General features: G+C 44.7%; 2 protein-coding genes across 4 annotated transcripts in view; one reads left to right on the top strand and one right to left on the bottom strand.

Moving 5' to 3' along the window:
- Positions 1-7,150, top strand: part of HBP1 (HMG-box transcription factor 1) — a 30,064-nt gene extending 22,914 nt beyond the window's left edge. For all 3 annotated transcript variants that reach the window (XM_042915204.1, XM_042915196.1, XM_042915211.1), the window contains exons 9-11: positions 2,260-2,577; positions 4,700-4,841; positions 6,059-7,150. In XM_042915204.1, the coding sequence (XP_042771138.1) occupies positions 2,260-2,577; positions 4,700-4,841; positions 6,059-6,076 (478 nt within the window). In that variant the 3' untranslated portion in view covers positions 6,077-7,150. The remainder of the gene's footprint in view (positions 1-2,259; positions 2,578-4,699; positions 4,842-6,058) is intronic.
- Positions 7,151-7,970: 820 nt separating this feature from the next.
- Positions 7,971-25,543, bottom strand: part of COG5 (component of oligomeric golgi complex 5) — a 310,152-nt gene continuing 292,579 nt past the window's right edge. Inside the window, exons 19-22 of the mRNA XM_042915183.1 lie at positions 25,113-25,189; positions 15,502-15,628; positions 14,970-15,049; positions 7,971-8,208 (exon numbers count right to left, since the gene is read on the bottom strand). Coding sequence (XP_042771117.1) covers positions 8,091-8,208; positions 14,970-15,049; positions 15,502-15,628; positions 25,113-25,189 — 402 coding nt within the window. The 3' untranslated portion in view covers positions 7,971-8,090. The remainder of the gene's footprint in view (positions 8,209-14,969; positions 15,050-15,501; positions 15,629-25,112; positions 25,190-25,543) is intronic.

Here is a 25,543-nt window from a genome sequence, read left to right as displayed (position 1 = left end):
GAGCCTGGAGCCTGTTTCAGATTCTGTGTCTCCCTCTCTCTCTGCTCCTCCCCTGTTCATGCTCTGTCTCTCTCTGTCTCAAAAATAAATAACGTTAAAAAAAAAATTAAAAAAAGTAGAAATTAGGGGGGCACCTGGATGGTTTGGTCGGTTAAGCCTCCAACTCTTGATCTTGACTCAGGTCATGATCTCAGTTTGTGGGATCGAGCCCTGCACGGGGCTCTGCACTGACATCTCAGAGCCTGCTTGGGAATCTCTCTTTTCTCTCTGCCCCTCCCCTGTTTGAGCCCACTCCCTCCCTTCCTCTCCACCACCCCCCCACTTCAAAAATAAATATACTTTAAAAAAATAGAAAAAAGAATAAACATTAGTGAATGTGGGAAAGGGTATTTGAGCTTAAGGAATGGCAGGGAGAAAAAGTGGAGGCATGAAACAAGGCACGTTTCAGGAACTACTGGTAGAGACTTAAAAAAAAATTTTTTTTTAAAGTGTATTATTTATTTTGAGAGAGAGAGAGAGTGTGTGAGTGGGGCAGAGAGAGGGAGAAAGAGGATCTCAAACAGGCTCTGTGTTGTCAGCATGGAACCTGACATAGGGCTTGAACTTAGCTAAAACCAAGAGTCAGATGCTCAACTAAGTCACTTGGGCATCCCAAGGAGAAAGAATTGAGTGTGGCAAAGGTAAAGCTTTGTTTTAGACATTCTGTGTAATATTTTAATGCTATAGTCATATCAAAATCTGAATTCTGTGATTGAATATTTCCAACTACTTTTAAGTTGTATCCATAATGGAAATAGAAGAGTTACATTTGTACCACTAGATGGTAGAGTTTTCAGATTTCAGTAATTAGCTTGCTTCTATTTAAATCTTGGTATTTCAAGTTGTAAATAAATACTTCAGTGGAGATTATTAATTTTGTGTCAATTCATTTATGTTTGTTTAGTTTTGTTTTTCTAAATTATATATGGGAGGGGATCGAGATAGCAAAAATTGTTTCTTTGACATAATCCTGACTGCTGAATATTGATTAGATGATTTTGGCATCATATTTATTTCATGTAATACCTTTAAAAAAAACCCACATGTTGTGTGGTTGATAATTGGTAGAAGTCATTTTTATTGTGTGCGGTGACTGGCATGGGCTTCATGCACTTAGTTCTCTCCATCTGTTTCTGGAATAATTCATAATCTCCTATTGCTTTACCTTTAGGTAGATACTGTTTCTGTAGTTAGTATCAACCTGTTTTCATGTATTATCAGAATTTGTTTCAGGGAGAGAAGTAGGGGTTGGATTTAGAATAAAAGGCTTTCTGTTAAGATAAAAAGTAGAAGCAGTAGGCATGAACACAGTTGGAACAAAAAGAAATCTTTTGACCGGTGTAATCTTTAGGCTGTTGTCTACACCAGCTCTACTTCTCAGGTAATATTTTCAGTTAATCTATTGTGTGTTCACCCTGACGTTAGCCAGTGGCAAGGTGGAGGACCATGGTTTTGGTGAGGAAACCTAGGGCTTTGGAGGTGGACAAATCTGGGTCTGGATCTAGTAGCTGCATGGCCTTGGCTGAATAATACTTTTTCTTTCTTAGCTTGTTTCTTTATACAAAGAGAGGATAATGAAGCTTGTGGGGAAGATAAGGTAATATGGATAGCTTATTTCTGTGCCTGTGTAAACTGAACATATACTGAATAGGGCTTTGCCTGATCAATGTGAGGTTTTACTCTTGTTACTAAGCTGTGTTATAATAGATGGATGGCCTTCAGGGCAGATTGATGTATGTTTGATTGTTTTGACCTAAACAACAAAAAATTTTAAGTTCTTTTAGTTGTAGTCAGTCACTCTGGACTGTCCTTCCCCAACACTCGGTCTTGCATAGCAACTAGTCCTAGGCCTTGTTTACGCCTGCCATCCAATTTAGTTTTCTAGCTTTAGGCTTCTGTAGGCCAAGAAATCAGATTATCAAATTTTTCAAAAAGTGAATCTAAAGTAGTAATTAAGTGGGTTGTGGGGGATCTGGAGGAGGTACTTGCTATAAATAAAGTGCGTGGATTTTCTTTTGGGGGGCTTGAAATCTTTAACTTTTATACTCTGTGCAGATTAAAAAAAATAATTAGTGCATATATAAGCTTTCATCTTATAAGCAACTGTCAGTGGTGAAGGTGGTTAAACATCGTACAGGGGAAAAAAAAGTGTTTTCAGTTTTTGTAAATCAGATAATCAAATCGAATTAAAACCATGTTAATTTTTTTTTTTTTTTTTAGCTATGACTTCACACCTATGGATTCTTCCGCAGTCTACGTGTTAAGCAGTATGGCTCGTCAGCGTCGTGCATCTTTGTCTTGTGGGGGGCCTGGAGGCCAGGACTTTGCAAGATCTGGACTTAGTAAGACCTGTGGCTCATCGGGGTCATCACAGCTCTCTCCCAGTTCTTTGTACGCTAAAGCCGACAAAAACCACAGCTCAGGGACTGCAAGTGCCACTTCTCCTAACAAGTGCAAAAGACCAATGAATGCCTTCATGCTTTTTGCCAAAAAATACAGAGTTGAATATACTCAGATGTATCCAGGGAAAGATAACAGGTAAAAATTCTATTTGTGAATCTAATAGTGAACTCTTCTGTGCAGTTCACAGGAACTGGGAGTTAAGTAAACTTCTCGCTTAGTAGCTTTTTTGATCGAATTCTTGTTTTCTTAGGTTGACTTTCAAAAGTTAGCTTCATGGGTAACTATTTTATGATACCTAGAGGGATAATTCGGTCACCTGGGTGGGTAAGGGTCTGCCTTCTAAAATAACATTGTCATTTGCCTGTTGGAAGACACAGTTCTGACTGTCCTATCTTTATAGAAAAAGTTTCTCGTGTCAGATCCCAAGTGTCCCTCCTCTACACCTGTGTCATACTGTGGAAGATGCAGGCATTGGCGGTTTGTAGTCTTTTTGACACTCATAGTAGTTACTACAAACTGCCAGAGACTAAACATACAGGTGGCATCAGTGATAGCCCACGGATGAAATCCACACTGGTCCTTTCTGCCCTGCTTGTTTGTACTCCTCACTCATCTGAGTCCTTTAGCGCTCACTTCCTCTCAAAGCATAGAAATGACTTCTTCCAATCTCCTTAGTTTCCTGACCATCAAAACTGCTGTCTCCCATTAACCTTGATGGCATGAGCAAAGTCATGTGATTATCCACATAAAACAATTGAGTTTTTGAATTCGAGTCTGAATGTCTCATGAGCGCAAGATAGAGGGAGAGGGAATTGACAGTTTCAAGTCAGCATAATGTGATATTTGTAGATTCCGTAAAATCCTCTCCACACAACATCTACTTAACATCTATCACCACACCGTTACAGATTTTTCACATAAAGAGAACTTTTAAGAGCTACTCTTCACAACTTTCGAAAGTACCATACAGTATACCTGTGCACTTTACCTCGTCCCCGGGGCCTTCCTTGTTTATAACCGGAAGTTTGTACCTTTTGACCCCCTTCTCCCATTTCGTCCAGCCCCCACCCCTAGCCTCTGGCAACCACTAAACTGTTCCTATGAGCTTATTCATTTTTAAGTATTTACAATTTAAAAAAAACAGAAACTTCTCCAACCAAATGCACTTGTGATTTGGGAATTGATGATACCTAAATATTTTTTACCAGTTTAACTAGTAAATGTGTTGACCATTATGTGGTACCTTTAACCCAAAGACTGTAAAAACTGGTTTTTATTCTAAAGGAAGATAATAGTATTTAATTGCATCCACTTACTGGAAAATGTACGTACGTATCTAGTGCATATTTAATTTCTTGTTAAGTCGTGGAGCTGTGGTTACTATTCTTCTGAAGTTCAGATGCCTGCCTCTAGCTTCCCCATCAGTCACTAAAATCCCTCGTATATACTTCACACAGCATGTACTGCCTTTTGTTTTGTGTCATGAAATTAATGGTTAAAAGCTCTTCACAGAAGGAAAATGGTTTCTGTCTGCATGTTCTGGATGAGACTATTTTCTGCTAGGTTTGGGAGCAGATTAACAAATATAAATAGGAAACAGCTTCAGATTAGTCATGAAGTGTTTTATCCAGTTTGACTTCTTTCCCTTTGAGTTAATCCGATTTTCTCAAGTACGAGTATCACCTAGGATTTATGTGGTGTTGTTTTAGGAGGGTAAATGGTAAGCTGTGCAGAGTTAATGCCCACCACATTTTTACTATGGTTGCATGAACGAATGGGACTTTGGTCATAACTGTTTGATGGGTTATGGGTACAAACAGAAAGCAAGAATAGCTTATAATACTTCATGCTGCTGATACTGAACACTGCCTTAATACCTTAGCATCTTTAAGGAACCAATATACTAGGATAGTTCCAATGGTAATTTAAACCATTTCTTTGAAATAATTTAACTTTTCTCTTTAAGCTCTGTAGGACACTGAATATTTAGCCATTTTAGATGCCTCTGGACAATTGGAAAATACTGGCAGTATTCCAGGAGGCTTTATAACTGCCAAGATTATGATGAATGGGCCCATAGGACTTGAGATTTTACTGGAAATGACTACCGTAGTCTTGGCCTTTTCCCTTCTCTCTGTTGGACAAGATTTTTGCCTTCTTTTAACTTTCTATATCTTCCTGAAGTAGCAGCACTTGACATACATGCGTCTTACGAGAAATGCTTGCCTTCAGCATTGTGTCAATATTTATTTTACAGAGCCATAAGTGTGATCCTTGGTGATAGGTGGAAGAAAATGAAGAATGAAGAGAGAAGGATGTATACATTAGAAGCAAAGGCTTTGGCTGAAGAACAAAAACGTTTAAATCCTGACTGTTGGAAAAGGAAAAGAACCAATTCAGTATGTTTCAACAACTAGTTGCTCAAAAAGATCTTGACTTCTCCCCATAACTATACTGGCATGTTGCAGCAGTTGTTATGACCTTTAAAAGGTGGTGTTGAGGCTGTTTTTCAGCCTTTTTACACTTCACAACCTAATAATGTGTTTATACCACCATGTAAGGCAGGCTGCTTTTTTTAATCACTAAGTGCCATCTACTCTTTTAGTATGGAAAGTAGAACTCTCAGACATGCTTAAGAAGTGTGTTTAGGCAGAAATATTAAGGTGGAAAAATAATTTTGGAATGGTAGTATTTCTAGTTGGGTTGAAAGATGGGTGTTACTAACTCAGTATCACACTATTAGAAATCTCTCTAATCTTGGGGTGGCATGTCTCCACAGCCTTTCTTGATTGGGCAGGGGCTAAGGAGCGTGGGGCACATTAACCTTCATGGGGCCTTCTGACGTTTGCACAGAATTTCTAGATTAAAAACCCCAGGAAGGAGGAGAAATAGAAAAGCCTAGGAAGACTCTTGTAAATGAGTTCATACCATAATCAACCTCGGATGGACTTGATTCTTAGAACATTTCCTTGACTAGACTAGCATCTTTTAAGTTGTATTTTTCGATCAGTTGGTTAAGTGCCCGACTCTTGATTTCGGCGCAGGTCATGATCTCACGATGTGTGAGATCGAGCCCCACGTTGGGCTCCATGCTGTCAGTGCATACTCTGCCTCTCCCCTGCTCGTACTCTCGCTCCCAAATAAAGTTTAAAAAATAACAAAAACAAAGGGAAGATAGTTCTTTGCAGCAGGAGGGCTGGTCGAGGAGGTCTTCAGTTCATTCTGCCTAGGTCTTTTAATAGTAACATGTAGTTCACACTCACACATTTTTCAAGAACCTCTTGTAAACAAGTAGATGGTAGTCAGACTCCAGCACAAGAGGGTGGCTGAACTGGGTTTGTGAAGTTCTTCATTACCTTAGACTTCTGTGTGGTAGGACTTAGCCTGGATCCCCTTTCTTTTCTGCTCCTCCTAATCTGTGTCTTCTTGCCGTTGTCATACATTTTCTAGATGCTTAGTCATTGGGTATTAGCAAACTTAAAAAATCATCCCCTTTGAAAAAGTGATATTTTTTAAACAGGAAGCTTATAAACATTCTGTTCTCTTAGTTCTCATTTGTAGAATTACTAGATATCGATTTATACACATTCACCGAGTTCTAATTTTCTCTCCACAGGGCTCACAACAGCATTAAGCCACGACGCTCGTTCTGAAGTCTGTAGTTACATAAACACTGACTGTCCATGGAAGGGCTTAAGAAGATCAAGGTGTCACCATTCGTCCTGAATTCGTGTGACCATAAGATACCGATAGCAATGAGTCTTGAAATGATTTAATAATGAGTGAGGATTTGCTTTCTCCATTAGAGCATTAAGTAAGCTAAAACTATCAACATTGTAAACCAAATTGCCTTATTTTTCTTCCAAACTTCGTATATGTCTATCAGGTAATATAGGCTTGAAAATTGATATCCTGTGGTGCTAAAGTACAGTAGAAAGAGAGGAGAGTGTATACATGTTTTATTTTAAATTGTACAAAAGGGGAATTTAAAAATATGTAACTGCTGTTTATACATTGGCTCCTTACTGCTTATTAATCTGTATTGTATACATAACGGGATGAAACAGAGCTGGGAACAGGCCTCTCCCTGAGCAGCCACCACACGCTGGGCCGTGCCAAACACGGGAGCTCTAGTCCGGCCAGTGCCAAGCGGCTGCCGGCACGTGTGGTGGGTGGATAGCGTCGGTGTCCCAACGTGAGAGCCGCCTGCTGCCGCTACCCTGGGCGTGCGGAGTCTTGCACCAGGTGGCGGCACCCATCCGTCATTTCCAGCGGAGGCCAAGCCCGGGCCAAGGTCAAGTTAGTTAATAGCATTGGGATATAGTCACTGTAATGGTGCTATTAACAGTTGACATCGTTGTATTTTTTAACTTTGTGTTCTGTATCTCCTCAGCCACGTATCTTAAATATCTTCTTTGTCATCGTATCTTTATGGTGGGGGCAGACTTTGCACTTACTGCAGTGCAACACGTGCACTTTACTTTTCCTCCAGCTGTCTGAGGTGAGAGCAAGTCCCTGGGCGAGACGCTGCTTTTGCTCTGAGCTACAATCATGGCTTTTCACGTTACTTACCAAGTGGTGTTTCTGGTTAGGAATCACAGCTGTAAAATCGATTTCAGTTCATTACACCTCTTCATGATGTTGCCCCTAAATTTTGCACACTATATTCTTGTATATTATTTCAAATAAAATGGAAAAAAATTGTTTATCTCTGACTTCTGCTGATTGAACTTGACTGAATTTGAGTGGTCACAATAACAGGTTCAGGGCATGGAAAATATATTCAGAAGTTGCTGATGGGGTTTTTAAGCATTAAAAACAAAATGTTAGTAATAGAGCAAGGATAATAGAAAAACAAGGACCTACATGACCTATTTGTAAGAATCTTTGTAGACTAAAGATTATTTTTAACTCAACATCTTACAAAGTGAAACAGGCCCCACAGTCTTTTAATAAAATAACACACGGAGTATAAAGACAGCATGGCTCTGTCTTTATTAAAGATACACTAGGACATACCTAAACAAGTTAACCCTACGTCTTCGCTTTGGGGTATGCCTGTGGTTCCCAGACTTCGTTGCATGTTGGAAGCCACTGGGCATGTTTTCGAAAAATACTCATGCCTGGCTCCTACCCTCAGATGTGTTCCATCTGGGGTACAAATCGGGCATCAGGATTTTCTAAAGCTTCCACCGTGATTCTAGGGCCACACATTGATCTAGTGAGGACGAAGGTAAGTGGGGAGTGGCAGGGTACTTATGTAACTTGATCAGAGCCCTTAAAAAGCAGTGAGGACTTAGGATGTGTGTACACGTGCAGGGGGAATCTTACGTAATGGGAAAGAAATTTCAGCTGGTCTCATAGAAAAAGCCTGGAAGGAGGGGGGTGGAAAAAAGAGTTGGATGTCTTTCTGGAAAAATCAAGCCCATGGAGTTCGAAGGTTGGTGATGACAAACCTATTTTGACATTTTATGCTACTTAAGGTAGAAGGGCTAACCAGGTAAGGCAGAAGATCAATAGGAAATATGGAGAGGTCAATTACATTCTTAAAACAGTGGATGGGAGCTGTTCTCTAGAACATGTTATTTAGGTTAGCTGCCAACCTTGAATCGGGTCAGCGTACGACAAAGAGTAAGAAATACTTCAAGTTATTCATGAAGAGCAGACATAGCTTTTTGAAGCAGCTGAACCATTATGGGATAAACTGGTGCAAATTCTTTGCCTTCTCTACTTCTTACTGACTGAACGTAGGCTTCCAAAGCTCCCCTGAAAACAAAAATGAAAACAATGTCAAAAAATGACATAAAAGATAAAACCACTTAGAGGGTACCGATATTTAAAACAAGCCCTTTTCTGGAATTGCTATGCCCAGCTCCACAGGCTAGGTGGCCAACAGCCTTCAAAAATTTACTCTTACTATGGCGAATGTGGAAATAGGAAAATTTCTGGGTCCGCATTGTGCTCAGTGGTCACGGGCTCTCTGGTCGCCGATGTTCTCAGTTTCCCTTCTCTGTTAGACTTGGGAAGAGCCTCCTGCAGCTTGCGCTTGTTCACAGAGCTCACAAGGGGGAGCCCCACACCGTGGAAAGGCCCACTGGGGAGCGCTGGGGTCCGGGGCTCTTCCCCACACAGGGAACCCTGGAAGGCATGTTATATTCCTGTATTTGAGGAGAGTATGAACCCACGGGTTGTATAGCTCTTGGGCTCGGATTTTTTGGCAAATTGGGTGATGAGGAGTATGTGGTCCCGGCCAGTTAAAATTTATGATGTTCTCCTGAATTCGATCTGGGAGTCCAGAGGCCAAGTGCAGTGCTCTGCTTGCTCATCTACTCTCTGGTGGCTTTCACACCACAATGGCTGACAGGACTTGTCAAGGCAGAGGCCATATGGCCTGCAAAGCCTAAAATATCTACTCTCTGGACCTTTATGGAGAAAGTTTTCCAATCTCTGAGCCAGATGGTTTAAGTGTTAGATGTTTAATTGGAGCTAAAGAAAATGGTTTAAAATTTTTTATTAGTCTATTTACAAGTATAATAATTTTGTCATAATCGTACTGTTTTCTTGAAGTTTCACATGGAGATTAGAGTGTTTCTATGAAGATATAAGTTAATAATACCATTACTCATCCCACATACTCAGTCTCAAGTCCCACCTACTCTGCGATTCTTAACTGTTTTTTTTGCTCCCAAACACTGAGCAGACTGCCTCTTGCTCAGATGTGTTGATTAGCGCTGGTTCTATAGCGCCCTCCACCCTGCCAGCCACGTCACAGCCCTCGCTGCAATGCATAACTGAGTGCCCAGTCTCTTATTTCCACCGTGACCTCCCTCCTGACTTGTTTCCATCTGTGTTTTGGGCAGCATGATCTGCTTTCTTTCAGGTACCCTTCAAACTTGCCTATCACACAGGCAGTCCCCCAGAATGTACAACGCCGAGAGAGAACCCTAATGAAAACTAGGGGCTCTGGGTGACGATGATGTGTTAAGGTGGGTTCATCGACTAGAACAACGGACCACCCATGGGGGACGATGTTAACGGGGGAGGCTGAGGGTGGATGGGAACTCTCTGAACCCCCTCTACTATTGCTGGGAGCCTAAACCTGCTATCAAAAACGAAGTCTACCAAAAAAGAAAAGAGACTTGGGTGATAAAACTCCCTTAGGGTAGTGTTCTGCTCACCTTCCCCTATTTCAACAAAGGGCCCCATCATCTCCAAAGGTCTCTATCTAAAGTCCTCCTTTAATCCACCTTACAGATTTCCACACCCAAGTCCCTCCTCTCCCCTTTGCTTCTGTTTTGAATCCTGCCAGGTGGGCAACAATTACTGCTGTCGCCTCAGAGGCGGGGTCTCAGCCCCTGCTGGTGGCTCTGATGCACGGTGCCTGTCACGCGATGAATTCACAACCCACCGAGCACCAGCTTCATCATCCACCTCCCCCGACCCTGCCTGTGCTACTACTGGGTTCTAGATAGTTTGCTGTGGCCTAAAAAGACCTTCAAATCATCAGTTTCCATTGTTTGTGTTACCTACACACGTACAGAGCAGTTTCACCCCATTCATGACTCTCACCCCAACCGTGATGTCGACCCGGAGAGAGCCGGGACGTCTGTGCGAGTATCACTGAAAAAAGCGGTCTCTGCCTAACAAGGCAAGGCTGCAAAAGGGCTGGTTTCTCTCCGACCACGCTGACTCTCTCCTTCCTGAGACACCTTTCTCCATCATCTTCTGAATGCTTGGAATGTCCTTCTGTGCTGTCCCTGCAGAGCCCTTTCCTAGGGGCCAGTACTCAGGCCTTCTTTTTGATACAGCCTAACTCCTGGCAGCACAGAAGAAACCACTTGGGAGTCACGAGAATTTGTGGAAAGGTCCAGGACTTCTGCATCAACGGTTGTGGCTTCGTGGGAGCCCGAATAGCAGGCTCTGTTCGGGGTGTGGCCACCGTAGATCAGCTATGCGGAGGGAGCGGCAGGCCCTTCCTTAGGAAGCACAGCTGGTTTATCAGGCTCGGCCCCACTGCCTCACCATGTAATCCGGGCCACCTTTCGAGCCCGTCTGCTCGTCTGCCAACTGGGAAGGACACCTACACCATGCAGCTATGGGAATGGGAAGACAGTGCTGGGAAGCACCTGGCGCTCTTCCAGGAACACGGAGGAACCTTTCTAACAGTGCTCACTGTTCTCCCCGCCAGGCTTCCAGACAGCCTGAGGGTCTCCACGTAACCCAGCAGGTTCACACTTCCGTCAGGGCGTCATCACTTTGTACTTGAGTATCTATTATGCTGCAAGTATCTGTTCCATGGTGAGTTTCCCTCTAAAGAACGTAACTTAGTTTGGAGGGTTGGGGCTGTTTTGTTTCTTTGTGCAGCCCCAGGACCTAGTGCTTGACAAATGCATGATCAATGAATTTTAAAAAAATGAATTAGAAATACAGGAAGATAATCCGTAATGAAAAGTAATGACAAGTGTGCAGAAGAAAGTGAATAAAGGAGAAACGTGATTGTAAGATCCTCAAAAGCAGCACAGACATGAAAAATGGAATTTAATGCTCTTAGAAAATAATGTTTTGTGAGATGCCTTAGTTCATGTCAGAGCTGAACCTTAATGAAACTATTTCCTTATGAAAAAACTTACTGCTTTTAGTAATACTTTTCAAGTTGCTATGGCATCCTGGGCAATCACCCCACTCCCAAAACGTAGCCCCTGCAGATTCATACATAGAAGAGAAATCCCCCAAGGGCTCCAACTGTCTTTGAGACAATGGTGTATAAATATCAGTCTAACAAATTAATGCACTGAAATGTGCAGAGACTGCAATCAGTCTGTAGTGAATGAATTAGATCCATTTTATCTAATAAATGAACCAAAAATCCACTTAGCAGTCCCATTTGCATCAAAAGGATAAGACATTATGTAAACTACACAATATGTAGGAGAAAGTTCAGAAATGAGTTTGGTTTTTTGGTATTCATGAAAAACACCATCAGAACTACGGGGAGAAAAACAGATTCAAGCTACCCTCCCACGTAAAATCAGCACAAGATTTTCAAGCAATTATTAAATAACTTCATTCGCTTGAGCACAACCTCAGCTTTCTTGGAAGTCAGGCCAGGCATTATGTAAGAGTTAGTCTCAACTCGCGTTTGTAATCAAAATAAACAGATGGTTAAAGTTACCCTTATTGAAAGAAAAAAGTCGTTCAGGAATTGCACAATTAGTAGAGGAATGGTTTGTGGTAACACAGCAACACTGCTCAAGTAGAGGTCTTTATGGAACACAAAATTTGTCTCTGTCAGGCATGAATTATCAGTGTACTTCATACTGAAATACATACATGGCTCCCAGATCTACTATGTGCCTTCCCAGGCAGGGAAGTCCCTGCCTCCCCTGGGCTCCATCCTCCCTGTTGGTCCCGTCTCGGGCACCCAGTCCCCAGAACTGAAGGTGCCTAGAGCCGCAGGGATACCGGGAGAAGAGACGGAACGTAACTCTCATCAACAGGGACCCCGCCGTTCTGCAGAAGCGCACAGGAGTCAGAACAGTTCTCAGCCTGCAGGCCCTGAGAGGCAGGAGGGCAAAGGGTTCGGGACGCATCTGGCACCGACAACTGTGTCATAAATGCACAGATAAAAGGTCCGATAGGCAAATAGGGCTCGTAAATGTTTCCGACACTGTAAAACAGGTGTTCAACGCAGACAGACAGAGGAAGAGCAGAGGAGGGCAGGGCTACGAGCGGAAGAGGTGCTGCTGGGCTGCAGGAATCCAGAGTTCTGCAGCACTGAGGAGCCAGTCCTCACTCAACACCCATAGAGCCACAGGCGCTCCCCTGCAGCTGTCACCTATGTCCCTGGGGGCGCACATGTCCGCAACACCTGCTTGGTGGGGGCAGAGGACGAACAGTTTTCTCCCGCTTACACCGCTTGGCCCCAGGAGTCAGTGATTAGTCTGATTTTAAAATGAATGTGACCAATATCCACTCATGCTCTAGAGAAAGCTCTGGTGTCAAAAGGAAGCAGAAAGGAAGGCGGAAGAGAGTTCATTATTTGCCACTTACTGAGCAGCAGTAACTCTCCTCGACTTGGCCTATTTATGACAACTTAACACAGTGTGCCAGGGGGAGTGCAGGGGCACGCGGCAAGGTCTGCCCCAAAAGTCAGAACGAATCTACTGACACTTAAAGAGCAATAGTCACCCTGGGTTTATCCAAAGGGGAAAGGAGTTCACCCAGTGGTGCTTCAGTATGCAGGCACTAAATTAGTTTTGCAGTAACAGATAAGAGAGAACATTCTCTAGGACAAAGCTTCCCTCCTTGCCAGCAGCCTGGACTGTAGCAGGAGCATGGTGTTTTGGAATCCCCCAAGGAGGGCTCAGTTTTCTGCCTGGGGCTTGAAGGTTCTGATATCAGACATGTGCAGAGTGATGGATGGGCCTTATTTAAAAAGCATGACAGTATTTCTGAGCATGATTTTCAGTTGCTAAATATAGGCTTAGCAACAGCACTACCGATGAAATCACTCAGGAGACATTTTAAAGAGAAGCAAAACAAAACAGATTTGTGATGTACCCACAGCAGGACAACTGTCATGGATGAACTCATTCCAACTTGCTAAGAAGACAAAAATGGGCCCTGTTCAATTAACTGAATCCTGGATCCTCTGTTACCCTGTGTGCCACGGCTGAGCGAGTCTTTGAGACTCGGGGGTTAAAATCCACAAAGATGCAGCAAATCTGAGTTAGGCCCAGGCCAAGTCTCTTCCACTCTGAGTCCCGACTGAGGGCAGCTCTGACGGGCCACAGGAACCCACGGGAGACTCATGTGGCATCCTCACGGGTGAGGAGAGTCACAGACGAGCAAGGAAGAAGAGCGGGCGCCCAGGATAATCTGCTCCCTATTCACATAGGCTCTGGAGGGCCAGGAGCTCCCCACACCTGGCTCTGAGCCCCAAATGCCCCTCCCAGAATCCAAGGGGCTCATGTTTCTCATCGGCCCCCCACAGCTGCCTGCCTGGCAGGGTCTCTCACCAGGACGGTGGGTCCCAGTGTCAGCTGTGCTGTGGAACTGCCTTTCCCAGGTCCCAGCCCTGCAGATTTGGAGGTAGCTGAGGGTGTGGCCTGGTCACCAGGCTTTTCCAGTGCTCTGTAAAGGGATCTGCCACGCGAGTGTGGTTGAGAACCACCTTACCGCATTAGCCCCACTCTGGCTCTGGGGAACCCGGCTCCTTACTCTGCACTGAGGCTCAAGCTTGCTCGATGTGGTGGTCCCCAGACTGACAGTGTTAGGACACCCCAGGAGAGAGGAGAATGTTTCCAGAGCTATTTAAAAAGTACGACTGACTGAGATTTGGAGAATGAGGGTGACAGAGGAGCTGAATGATGTTGCAAAGGTTTTCTAGAGTGGCCAGAAGGTAATGGTGACACCCCAACCGAGACGGAGAGTCTGGGAGAAATGAGCAGATTTGAGACGAAAGAGGATTTATTTTTAACACTTTGGGCTTGAGAACTGTGTGGGACTGTGAGTGATATGATGGCCAGGCTGCTGGCCTGAGGTCCCAGACAATCAAGGTGAGTCACAGGCCTGGGAGCCATGAGGACAGAGGAGATCACTAGACTCGGGGTCTAGGTGAGCTCACCTGGGGACCAAAGCACACACGGAATGTGAAAGAAAAAGAGCCAGGCACAAGTTGGGGGAGATGATGCCATTTGAAGAGTGGACAGAAGTCAATTCTGCAAATGAAACCGAGGGAGAAAAAAAACCAAAAACGACCAGACAGATTAGAACGGAAGCAGATGACAGAGGTGTCACAGAAACTCTGGAGGGAAGGGCTTCTCTTGGTCTGCTTTGTGTCCTCAGGGCCTGGCACATAGTGAACTGTTCAGTCAGTGTGGCATTTCCAGAAGGAAGTGGCGTTGACTCAACTCAAATCTACAGAGCGAGAAGGCAAGCACAGCACCGTTTGGACTTGGTGACTGGAAGGCCTGTGACTTGGGAGAGAGTACTTTCAGGGGAGAACGCTGAGGGAGAGCCGCCTGATGTGTGCGGTTCCTGCGGCCGCCCCGCACCCGGGCGTCTGGGCCAAGGCTGACCGGACGGCCGCTGGGTTTGTCCTTGTTTTCTGCTAATAACTGGATCGCGTTCGGTTACTTTTAAAAGTTTACTCATATCTCTGCTCCACCGATTCAGTGACCGCAACACATGACAATGAAGCAGAAAATGGGGCTCTAGGGCTTTTCACTGGGGACATGGGTTTTCAAAACCAGGGCGCACAGCTCTTAGGGCTATACCAGTCAGGGGACAGCACAACAGGCGATGTGAAGATGTGGAAGTGAAAGACACAGACAGCAAAGCACGTTGTGCCCAACAGATGCAACCGCAGGGTGTCCCACACACAAGTGCCTATGCTCGCAGGCGGCCTGCCGCAAGGCGGTGCCACTGAGTGCCCCAAGCACTGCCTGGCCTCCTTCCCCTCTGCAACCCTGCCCCCCCCCCCCCGAGCTGGAACAGGCAGGTGTCCCAGGGGCGCATGGCCTTACCTGATAAGGAGGAGCCTGTCCTTTTCAGATGGATGGTCATCCAGCCACTGGGAGAAGCGCGCATGGGACCATTCTGCCCTCTGCAGGGTGGGAACACAGGCAGAGACAGGGTGTTCACACAGTGTCCGTCAAGGACAGCAAGTGCTGCTCAAGGATTCCCAATATGAAATTACCCGAACACCTGCCCGCAGGAAGGCGGCAACCCTTTGGTGCACCTTCCTGACCTCCAAGGAACCTTTTCGATTTGTCAGTTGAAGGTGGGTCAGCAGAGGAAATGGTGTCTCCATCAAAAAAGCTTTATGAATCAATTACTTGTGTCATTATATTTAAAGGGTGAACTCTGGCTTCCCCAGGGTAATTTCTCCACTGCTGAGAGCGGGCGCTGAGCAGTGGGCAATCTGTCACTGCTAAGGCAGAGATCCATGACTGAGGAATGCAAGAGAAGGCCAGGAACCCATTCAGTGACTGGGGCTCTGTATTTATAGACTTAGGAGGGAGAACTCACAAGAGAGTTCTGGCTTTACTTTATTACCTGAAAAGGGGATTTCAGCTCAGGGGGTGCTCTGGTGAACAAAAACTGAATAATGATGCTGAATGGAATAACATCCCCCAATGCAGGGCTAGTGGCCACATGTTCATTCTTCTGGAAGATCAGCGGTCTAAGAGAAGAAAAAGCAAAAGTTATTTCACCTTGTTCAATACTGAAAGAGGTGATTTGGTAGAAGAATCTTAATAGCACGTTAGAAGAATAGCATAGTAGTTATAATAGCTAAGAGCGGGAGAATGAATAATAGCATTCGTCCTAAACTGGCTAATTCTTAGCCATTCTTAACCACCACCCCCAATTCAGCCTAAAGAGAGAGAGAGAGAGAGAGAGAGAGAGAGAGAGAGAGACACACACACACACACACACACACACACACACACACACACACACCCCTAACCTACACTCTGGCAGGCTGGCCTCCCCTGGCCTATGGGTATAACTTGACTTCAAGGTGGCTCAGCAAATTCCCCTTTTAGAGCTCATCTGATTAATAGTCTGAAATCAAAGCAGCAGTAAAGCCTTCAAACAGTTATAACCAACAGATACTTATCTTGATCAAAACTTCCAGCTTTCACTTTAAATAAAAATCCCTCTTTGGGCTATAACCTAGCATGGGTAAATGCAAACATGGTCTACACAGCTCTCAAAGGGCAATGATACCCCACATGTACTAAATTATTATCTTCTGAACATTCCGTCAAGATTTATGCCAGCTCCCTTCCAAAACACCACACGAATGCACGGGCAAATCTACCCCACCACCAATCACCACCAATCAAAAGGCTGGCAAGAGTAATCAGAAACTTTTATTGACCTCTCATTGGCCATGGGCTCTGACGGACAGGAGGTGGACAGGCACCTCTGTAGGGGCTGAATCTCAAGAGGGAAGAGGGCAGTGGCACCTCCCGGCAGAGCAGAAATGATTCCAAAGTGTGTGAAGCAGCTCTGTGTCCTGGGCTCTTGCCTCACCCCATCCTAATTACCCCCAATCCACACGGGAGGCCCGCAGGACCCAGAAGACCGGCTTCTTCCTCACATCCATGTCCAGGTTTGATGTCAGAGTCACGAGTGCTCTCAACAGGCAGCCGGTTCTCAATGGATCCAGATTATTATCGGAACGTCTTTGTATTAACTATTCTGAAAATGAAATCTATCTCGGGTAGGGAGTTTTCTAATTTCAAGCATTTTATCAAGTAACATTCTCCTTAATTTCTTTTCCATAGTCATTGTGGAAACGTTTCATTCCGCTTGTGTTGACCATCACCAACAATCCATAAAGTTCCAGCCCAGGCCCTCTGGGGGCCACACTGAGCCCACAGCACACCTGCCGTAAACATCCTCCAGGCCCAAATGCTCTCACGGGGCCCCACGCTGCAGAACTGCACGCAGAGCCAAGCTCCTGAGAAGGTATGAAACGGTCACCGAGGGAAGTTTGGTTTTGTCTGTAGGCATCCCGGTAAGTCCTTGTGTGAATGTCTCCATCTGGGAGGGAGCTCCCAGGTTTGAACACTACCACAGCAACACCTGCCACACGCGGCGTTCACAGTGTGCCAGGCTTCAATATTCCAGCACTTCAAACATTCAGGCAAACAGCCCTATGAGGGAGGTACTGCTCTACCCCCATTCTACAGGTAGGGAAAACTGAGGGGTGGAGAGACCATGTAAAAGCTAGAAAAGGGAAGACTAAGGATTCAAATACAGATATCCTGGCTCTTAGTTTTTCCATGCAGACTCTTTTAGGATATCAACTACAGCAACTACTCAACATGTTTTTAGAGCAGGCAGACTTAGCAGGGAACAGAGAGCCCTGGTAAAAGCACAATTTCAATTGTCAACAACTTCTACAGAAAACCCTGAGAAAACCAATGTTTACAGGACACCATTTGAAGGACACACCATTATTTCTTAAGGGCCCCCACGTTCTCTCTGGGTCAAAGCGGACCTCCAGTCACCTGTGTACTTCAGCCGTATCACACAGTCTCTCACAGCAATATTTTCACCCGGCTTGACCTTATGTTGCTGCAGGGCAATGAGGGGACACTGACTCTGGGCCGGCACGGGGATGAGGCTGTGCCCAGTCCCGCTTCCTGCAGGCTGGAGCCCTACTGTTCCAGCAGCAAAGACAGCTCCCAGCCAAAGTCCCCAGGAGTGGCCGACATTCCCAGAAAGCTCTCTGCAACTCCAAAACCAGCTGGTAGCCACGCGGTCTGCTTTGCTGTGCCAGCGGCAAGGCCGCTCCTGTGTGAGCTGTGGGGAGGGGTCCTTGCACTGGGTCATAGGCTCATCCTGCAGGTCTGGCATGCCTGACAGCTGCTGTGAGGGACGCAGGGAGACAGGAGAACGCACGCCTTCCCCTCACTCCCTGCCTCTCTGGTCCTATGAGGCTCTCCCCTTGCCCCGGGAAAGCTCACTCTGCCCGTGCCATCTGATTTTGGCAGGATTCACCTTGAACCCAGGTTCGTGACAGAAAGAGACCCTGGGGGACCAGTCCTGTGTGACAGGCCTTGACATAGGGAAGAGCAGCCATACAGAATCCTTTCTGCCTCTATTACAGGACGACGACCGAGAATTTTGGTCCCCGCGTCTCTCAGTGCTCCATATATGATGTCCCAGGTATAGGTGATTTACAATTCTGTATCAATGAGCACAGAGAATTCTCTTAAAATTCATGTATTTCCTTCCTCCTGAAAATGACAATTACATAGCTGAATGGGATTCTCTTTTACCCCAGGGGGTTTAAAGTCAAATATGAAACGTAGCTACAGCAATTAAATTGCTTTCATGGTTTGAATACTGTTTTTTAATTTCTTCAATCTATTTTTTATTTTTTTTAATGTTTATTTATTTTTGAGAGAGAGACAGAGTTGGGTGGGGGAGGGGCAGAGAGAGAGAGGGAGACACAGAATCTGAAGCAGGCTCCAGGCTCTGAGCTGTCAGCACAGAGGCCGACGCAGGGCTTGAACCCAGGAACTGTGAGATCATGACCTGAGCTGAAGTCGGACGTGCAACTGACTGAGCCACCCAGGTGCCCCCCCTTCAATCTGTTCTTGATGCACACTGAGGACGATACCGGGGTGGAAGGGCATGAGGACAGCACGGAGGGAGGCTCGCAGGTGACCCACTCGGTGGTTGCCGGCTGATGTACCTTTGTAACCAGGCATGGTGAGAACCGGCTCGCACGAGCCCGTCTGTTCATCACCTGTCCCTCTGTGGCTGTGAGTCTCAGCAGTTATTTTTCTGCCAAGACCCAATCTCCCACTCTAGCCACTACAAGGACTGCCACACTGGATCTGATTCCACACTATGCATCACTGACATAATTACCTGTACACATCAAAGGCAGACATTTTACTCATGGTGCTTGTTTTAAGAGTCTGAACGAACACAGCATGAGAACTTCCCTTCTCCCTGACTCCAGGTGGAATCTGAAACACTGGCAAGTTAAAAAATAAATCACCATCTGAGGTGTCATGAGGAACAAAAGGAAATTAATTAAGGTGTTATAAAACGCAGTTACCCCAAATGCCACAGCATCATTCTTAGAGAACACGCTAAACAGAGCAGCACTTTCAAGGTTAAACTTTACAGACAGCAGGCAGTCCTCATTAATCAGAAGTATTAGGTCCCATTAGAAGAAGCAGTCTTTCCAGTAGGGGGTCTCCACCCCGAAAGGACTTCCAGCTGGGGGGCTGCTGGTCATCCGTGGAGGCCAGTGATGAAGTGAAGGGACACTGCTGTTCCCGCATCCACATGCAACATCGGCAGCAGCCCATGCCACCTGCCACCCCTCACTACAAACTTCCTTTTGCTCAGGGGCCTGGGAAGGTGGCAAGACCACCGAGAACACGCAATGACATCTGGAAACAGCAGAGAAATGAGAGTGGAGGGGAGGGAACACTCTTCCCCCTGCACAGGGCACACGAGGGTCTGGCCTTCTGGAGAGGGGAAGAGGACAGTGGAGGCCTGCAGGAGGGGTCAGGGTGCTGTGGCAGAAGGGGCCATGGGGGTCCCAGGAGAGAACAAAGCAGGAGGCTGAGGGTTGCAGGTGGGTCAAGACTCAAAGTAAAGAGGTTAGAGAACTCTTAGCTTCCTTTCTTAGGATCTAGATGTCATGAACCCCAGCAGCCCAGGCGGGAAAGGAGGCAGGGTTTCAGGAAGACACCCTGCAGAAATAAAAGTGCACATTTGGCTCAACGTTCTTCGGGCATGTCCTAGAAGCCTGTACACAGCAGACGACAGTGAGATGCAGCATTCATAACAAGAGGTCACCACTAAAGCGAGGAGTTTAGATTCACCTGAAACTGACATTTTCCTGGATGATTTGTATATGCATTCGGATGCTATTCTAGAATCAGAGTAAAAACAAATGGGAACTTCTGGAATAAGCTCTGGGGTGTAGTGGTTACAAGCACAGTTGGGGATCAGGCAGCCCTGGGTCTGGAAGGCAGATCTGGAATTCCCACAGGACTTTCAGACAAGCAGCCCCAGCATCAACGCGTCCTGGGAGTCACTCCTGACTTGTGTCATTGTGAAGGTCAAATGGTGGAGTATCAGTGAAACACTTAGCACACAGCCTGAACACGCAGTCAGTGGTCAAATACGGACCGCAATAAAAACGATAATCAGCGAAATACCCATCCCTCCACATTTACCAGCGTGCTCCCAGCACTGCCAAAGTATTGGCAAACAGCAAACCAAATCCAGCCCAGGATGTGGCTGCCTTCTGGCTACAATGTTGAAATCTGAAACTCGGAGTAAAGAATCCAGAAACCCTGGGGAAGTAGTTACTTCATGGGATGGATTAAGAACCCAGATTCACAAGTGAAAAGAAAAGAACACATTTGGGGGTCCTGGTGCTAAAAATGGAAGCTTTCATTCTACAAACATGTGGGCGTGGAGGGGAGAATTCCAAGCAGCAGGACAAACTGTAGACACAGCAAACTCTCACCACGCCTACAGGTGAAACCAGCTGACGGGAATTCTATACTCCAAGGTTACTGATGGTTTCCTTCTTCTCCAGCCCCTCAGGCCAACAGGTCCCTCATGGCAGCCTGTCTCCTGATGGCTTCTGGCAGAGCACGCCGTGGACATAATCCAGGGGCGACACTGTGCCCTCCAAAGCAAAGGTGTTGGGGCCTGGGTCTGTGTCTCTGAGCTGGTAAAAGCACGAGGTCCCGGTTCTGTCCCTTGCCTCACTAAGATCTGCACTGAGAGTGCTTTCAGGCCCCTGGCCAAGTGGAGCTAGGGTAACCACCCTTGTAAACCCCACTTAGGGGACAATGCCCTGCTGCAGAGGGATGGACAAGGATGTGTCTCGAGTGGAAACACAAATCACCCAAGGGCAAATCCCTAATGTCAGCAGCTTCCTGAGGCGTCATTCTGTCCTGGGGAAGAAAAAATTCCCGCTGCCTGGGAAACTCTAAAGGAGACAGTAAAATGTAAATGTATGCAAGAAGTTTGCTGGCGTAATTCAACAGTCCACTACTGTTACTGTCAAGAAGCAAGCACCCTGCAGCAGATGGCATCCATCACGGGGGAAAATCCATAAGGGCGCGCGCGTGTGTGTGTGCGGGTGTGTGTGTGTGTTGGGTGAGGGGTGCTGCACTGGGGGTCTGGCTGGCACTGTCACTCTCCCTCACAAAAAGGCCATTGCACGGGGCCTGCCGCCCTCTCCTGTAGCCACCACCTCTGATTCAGATGTAGGCCAACCTGGCTTTTCGTTGCAAGGCCGCCTATTTTTTTCACCCCGCTCTCCTCCTTACATGATGTTTTACAGTATTTTATATCATTTTTTAGCTTCTTTGTTATTTTTAAGTGGGAATAACACTACAAGAGGGACTTTAAAATATATTTACTGGCTTTTCTAACTACAAATATAGAACCACCAAGGCAAAAACCATGAAAAATATAGAAAACCTCTAAAGGGAAACTCACCAGTGACAATCCATCAAAAAAATGTTGTTTATCCTTCTTGACTTTTCCTCTCCATACATACTTATTATTTTAAAAATAGCAGGGATTATATCATATATACTGTTTACTAGCCTGTTTTTTTTTTCATTTTGTGATGCATTACAAAGTTTTTTCTCATATTATTAGCTACTAACCAACACTGTGAATTGTTAATGGTGGCATATATTTGATACTATTAGTGTGGCAGATTATTTGGCCAACCTCCACTGACTGCCACTGAACTGGTTCCGACTGAACTGGTGACTCATGGGAGGAGACCCATGAATGAGAGTCAAGGTCAGTCATGTACATGGCCCCTCATCACAACTCCCAGCACAGATGACAGAATTAACAAGAGCGGGCCCTTCCATTCCAATTGCTCAGGACTAATTGTGGAGAAAAGACAGACATCTAACACATGTTTTCAGAGAGGCAAACAGAGGGCTGACATTAGGGATACTGGAACAAAGATTACTCGGTACTGAATCTCTCCTCTCTAGGGAAAGACTGTGTAGGACCCTCCACACAGGTAAGCTTTACTTAAGTCATTCTCTTCCTATGACAACAGTAAAGAAACCAGGGCTTTCCCAACAATGTTTACAGACAGAGGTAAATGGCATGTACTGGTGTCTCTCTTCCCAAAGGATGGGCCCTAAAACATTCTTTGCAGACTAGAGCTAGATTTGAACCCCAGAATATACCATGCTTTCATTTTTATTTCCTGATCCAGTTCATCCTAAAATCTTTCTCAAATGGTCATCCAAGTCCTATCAAACAACTGAGAAAGTGCTAAATTCAAGTCAACAGATTTCGTAGATTCAATGTAACTGCAGGAATAAATTGGTATATAAAAATCTGTGTTAGAAGTTTTCACTAAATTCAAGTTACAGAGCATGCTCCATAGGCAATGGATATATGTGTGTGTGTGTATATATACATACACTAATTGTTCTCTTAACATTATGTGCCAAGACGTTGGTGCTAAGGAGTCCTCTGCAAGAGGAAGCTCAGGGGCAGGAGAACTCCAGGAGAGAAGGACACAGATCTTCACAAGTGCAGAAAGGAACAATTCTGCCCCTGCCACTAGCAGCTGAAATTCAAGAATTGAGGCCCTGTGAGGAAGGTGAGAGACTGCTGATGCAAACTATTAGCAGGTCATGAAACCAATGTAGTGGGATAAAATAACCAAACTAGAAATGTCAGAGAATGAGAAGAGTAATTATTGTTTCACCACACCTATGTGGGTGTGCATGTGTGTGTATGGGTCTGAGTGTGTTTGCGTGCAAGTGTATGCCAGATTGCAATATAAAATACCTCTTACTATGAGTCATGGTCAAAGTTTGATGCCCATCCCGACTGACCATTGCCCCATCAGAGAAGCTAGCTATAAAAAACATTTTTTTAAATTATACGTTGATCAATATCAATTTTTTAATCCATAAATTGGTACTAGACGGTGTCACCACTCTAACTTTAAATGCTCCTTTAGAGGTTCGTTTTCTCATGAGAGAATTGGGAGAGTTGCCAGAAAATTCCCATCTTACATGACTGACAACAGAACTGGTTTCATGCGAAACCCTCAGAACTTGTATCCCACACTGTGATACAATTTAAAAGCACATGGGTAAAAGCTATCTTGCCTCAGCCCATAGAAAGATAAACACTATTTTAATTCATACACATGCAATAAACATGTGGCCGGGACTACCAAAAATAATAGCCTCATCTTAATATGGCAAATCCCAAATGACAGCTTTCCCACACTTTTGTCAATAGCTAGGTGGTTAATGACCTCCCGCATACTAGTTGATTCTGTAACTTGGGGCAGTGTCTTATTACCCCTGGGATTGCTGGGTTACCATATAACTCAGTGACTTCACAGGAGTCTTCACAGATTATTTTTATGATACAGGCAGATGACTGGTGGATCAGTGACCTCAGGACCCTTTAATCTTTCGACCTGTCCATGTTTGGTAATGTCAAACCCTAAGACTTCAACAAAATATTTAAATACTTTTTAAAAGGTCTGAGCAGATCCAAAGAAGGTATCTGAAAACACCTGAGATCCCACTTTAAGTTTTTTTAAAACCCAACACTGTAAAAGGCACATTTGAGGAAAATAACTCAGGTTCTTGTTTTTGGCATTAAAAAGAAATCTTGGCCAATTACAAATAGGCAAGAAAAAGCACAGGGCTCTCAATCAACAACCTTGGATTCTTACATTTCAAGTGACATCACGCCTGAATTTTCTACTATCAAAAGCGTGGATGGCATAAGACAGTGAAGAAATCATTTAAAGGCCATACTTCTTATTGATTACCCTGGTTTCTAGTTCTGAGTCAGTTTTTAGCAAACTGCATGCCTGGAATCTCTTCACTTACCTTTATAAAGAAACATTCAAAGACCATTATGGTCTTGGATATTCCAGACAGTTTTATCAGGTTTCCCCTCTAGAATGCTGTGGTCACAAAATGGGTATTTATGTTTGGTCCCCTCGGCCCACAGGGTTGGTCGTCTTTTTGAACGTATATATTTTCTACGTGTGCTACAATGTTATTCAGCTTATTGAATAAACAGCCATAGCTGTTAAGCTATTTGGTGTTCCTTACAGTCTGAAGTGGTGGAAGGCCTAACTCAGCATCCAGCACTGCAAAGGATTTTCCCATAAATTAGTATATTCTTAGGTAGTAGATTCGAAGTAACTGTTTTTCTTTTTGAACTGGTCTCTAGGAAGTTCAATCATAAATTTGTGCTCAACTGCATTAGCCCATCTTTCTAGTTACTACCTACATCTTACCACTAAACTCTTTTAATATTCTATTTAATAGTTCTGCTATGGAGTCTAACCTGTGACCTTTTCAGAGGTAGGTTAGATTGAAAATGATATATGAACAAATGAAAACTTCAGAAAAAGATGCCTATATAATTATTAACTGCCCGGTATTACTACTCGATCTATTTCTGTAAGAATGAGGAGTAAAAAAAAAAAAATCCTCCCTAGAAAGAACATAATAAAATTTATCAGCTCGGTCTTATGAATTTTAACTAAAAAGTCACACACATGCATGCACACACACACACACACAAAATCACTGCACATAATTCTCTATGGGTTTCTGGTTTGAACTTTTTTTTTTTTTTTTTTTTTTAAAGAAAGGCAGACTGCCACGTGCAGCGCCTCATTTGGATGTGTCTGGAGTCTTGGAAGCTTGACTACCCTACGTTCTCCTACAAATGGACCTTGAGAGCTTGTTTGGAGGTTCCAGCGGGGGAGCGCAGCTACTCGTATACCCTTGACCGAAGAACGGTCCTCCTCTATTGGGGAAGGTCGTCCTCTTCGACCGAGCGCGCAGCTTCGGGAGGGACGCACATGGAGCGGTGAGGGAGGAAGGGGACACCCGCCTAGCCAGCCAGATCAGCCGAATCAACCCTGGTGATCAATGGGGTGACAGATGTCGCAACCAGATCGCCCTCACATCCTGAATAATAACTTTTAAGATAAACCATATGAAATTGCCATTGCTGTAGGTCATAAAATGGTTGAATATTGGCAATTCCGTATTTTTCAACATGAACAGCGGGAAAGGATTTATCTGTTAATAGAATCTGGATATATCAACAGCAATAAAAGAACTAGGTCTCACCTGAATGACCTCAGCATCCGATAGGACTTTCCTAAATCAGATACTCTTCTGCAGAATGGACTCACAGCCAACTCCATCTGAAACATTAAAAGATACTCCATAGTTTTGTCAGAATATGTCAGAATCCTATTTTGAACTGGGGACACACACACCTGGATCACAGAAAGTTGTAGTTTGCAGTAAACTTAATTTTACCTGGACTGTGAGGAAAAATTTGAAATTCAATAAAATTTAATAAAAGGCAAGAACTTAGATAACTTTTGCATTTACTAAAGGAATGTAACATGACACAATTCCTTCAAGAAAATAGAAGAACATTTTTTTGGTTATGTAAAAGGAGGAGGTTTAGATCTTTTCTCCACTGAAAAATTGGAGAAGAGAAGGTTTTTAGGACTGCATGCCTTACTTTAAGTAGGCATCACAAGCGTTTC

Source organism: Panthera leo, chromosome A2 (assembly GCF_018350215.1).
Source record: "Panthera leo isolate Ple1 chromosome A2, P.leo_Ple1_pat1.1, whole genome shotgun sequence".
Taxonomy (NCBI): Eukaryota; Metazoa; Chordata; class Mammalia; order Carnivora; family Felidae; genus Panthera; species Panthera leo.
The sequence above is the reverse complement of the archived record's forward strand: the minus strand, read 5'-3'. Positions and strand labels throughout refer to the sequence as shown.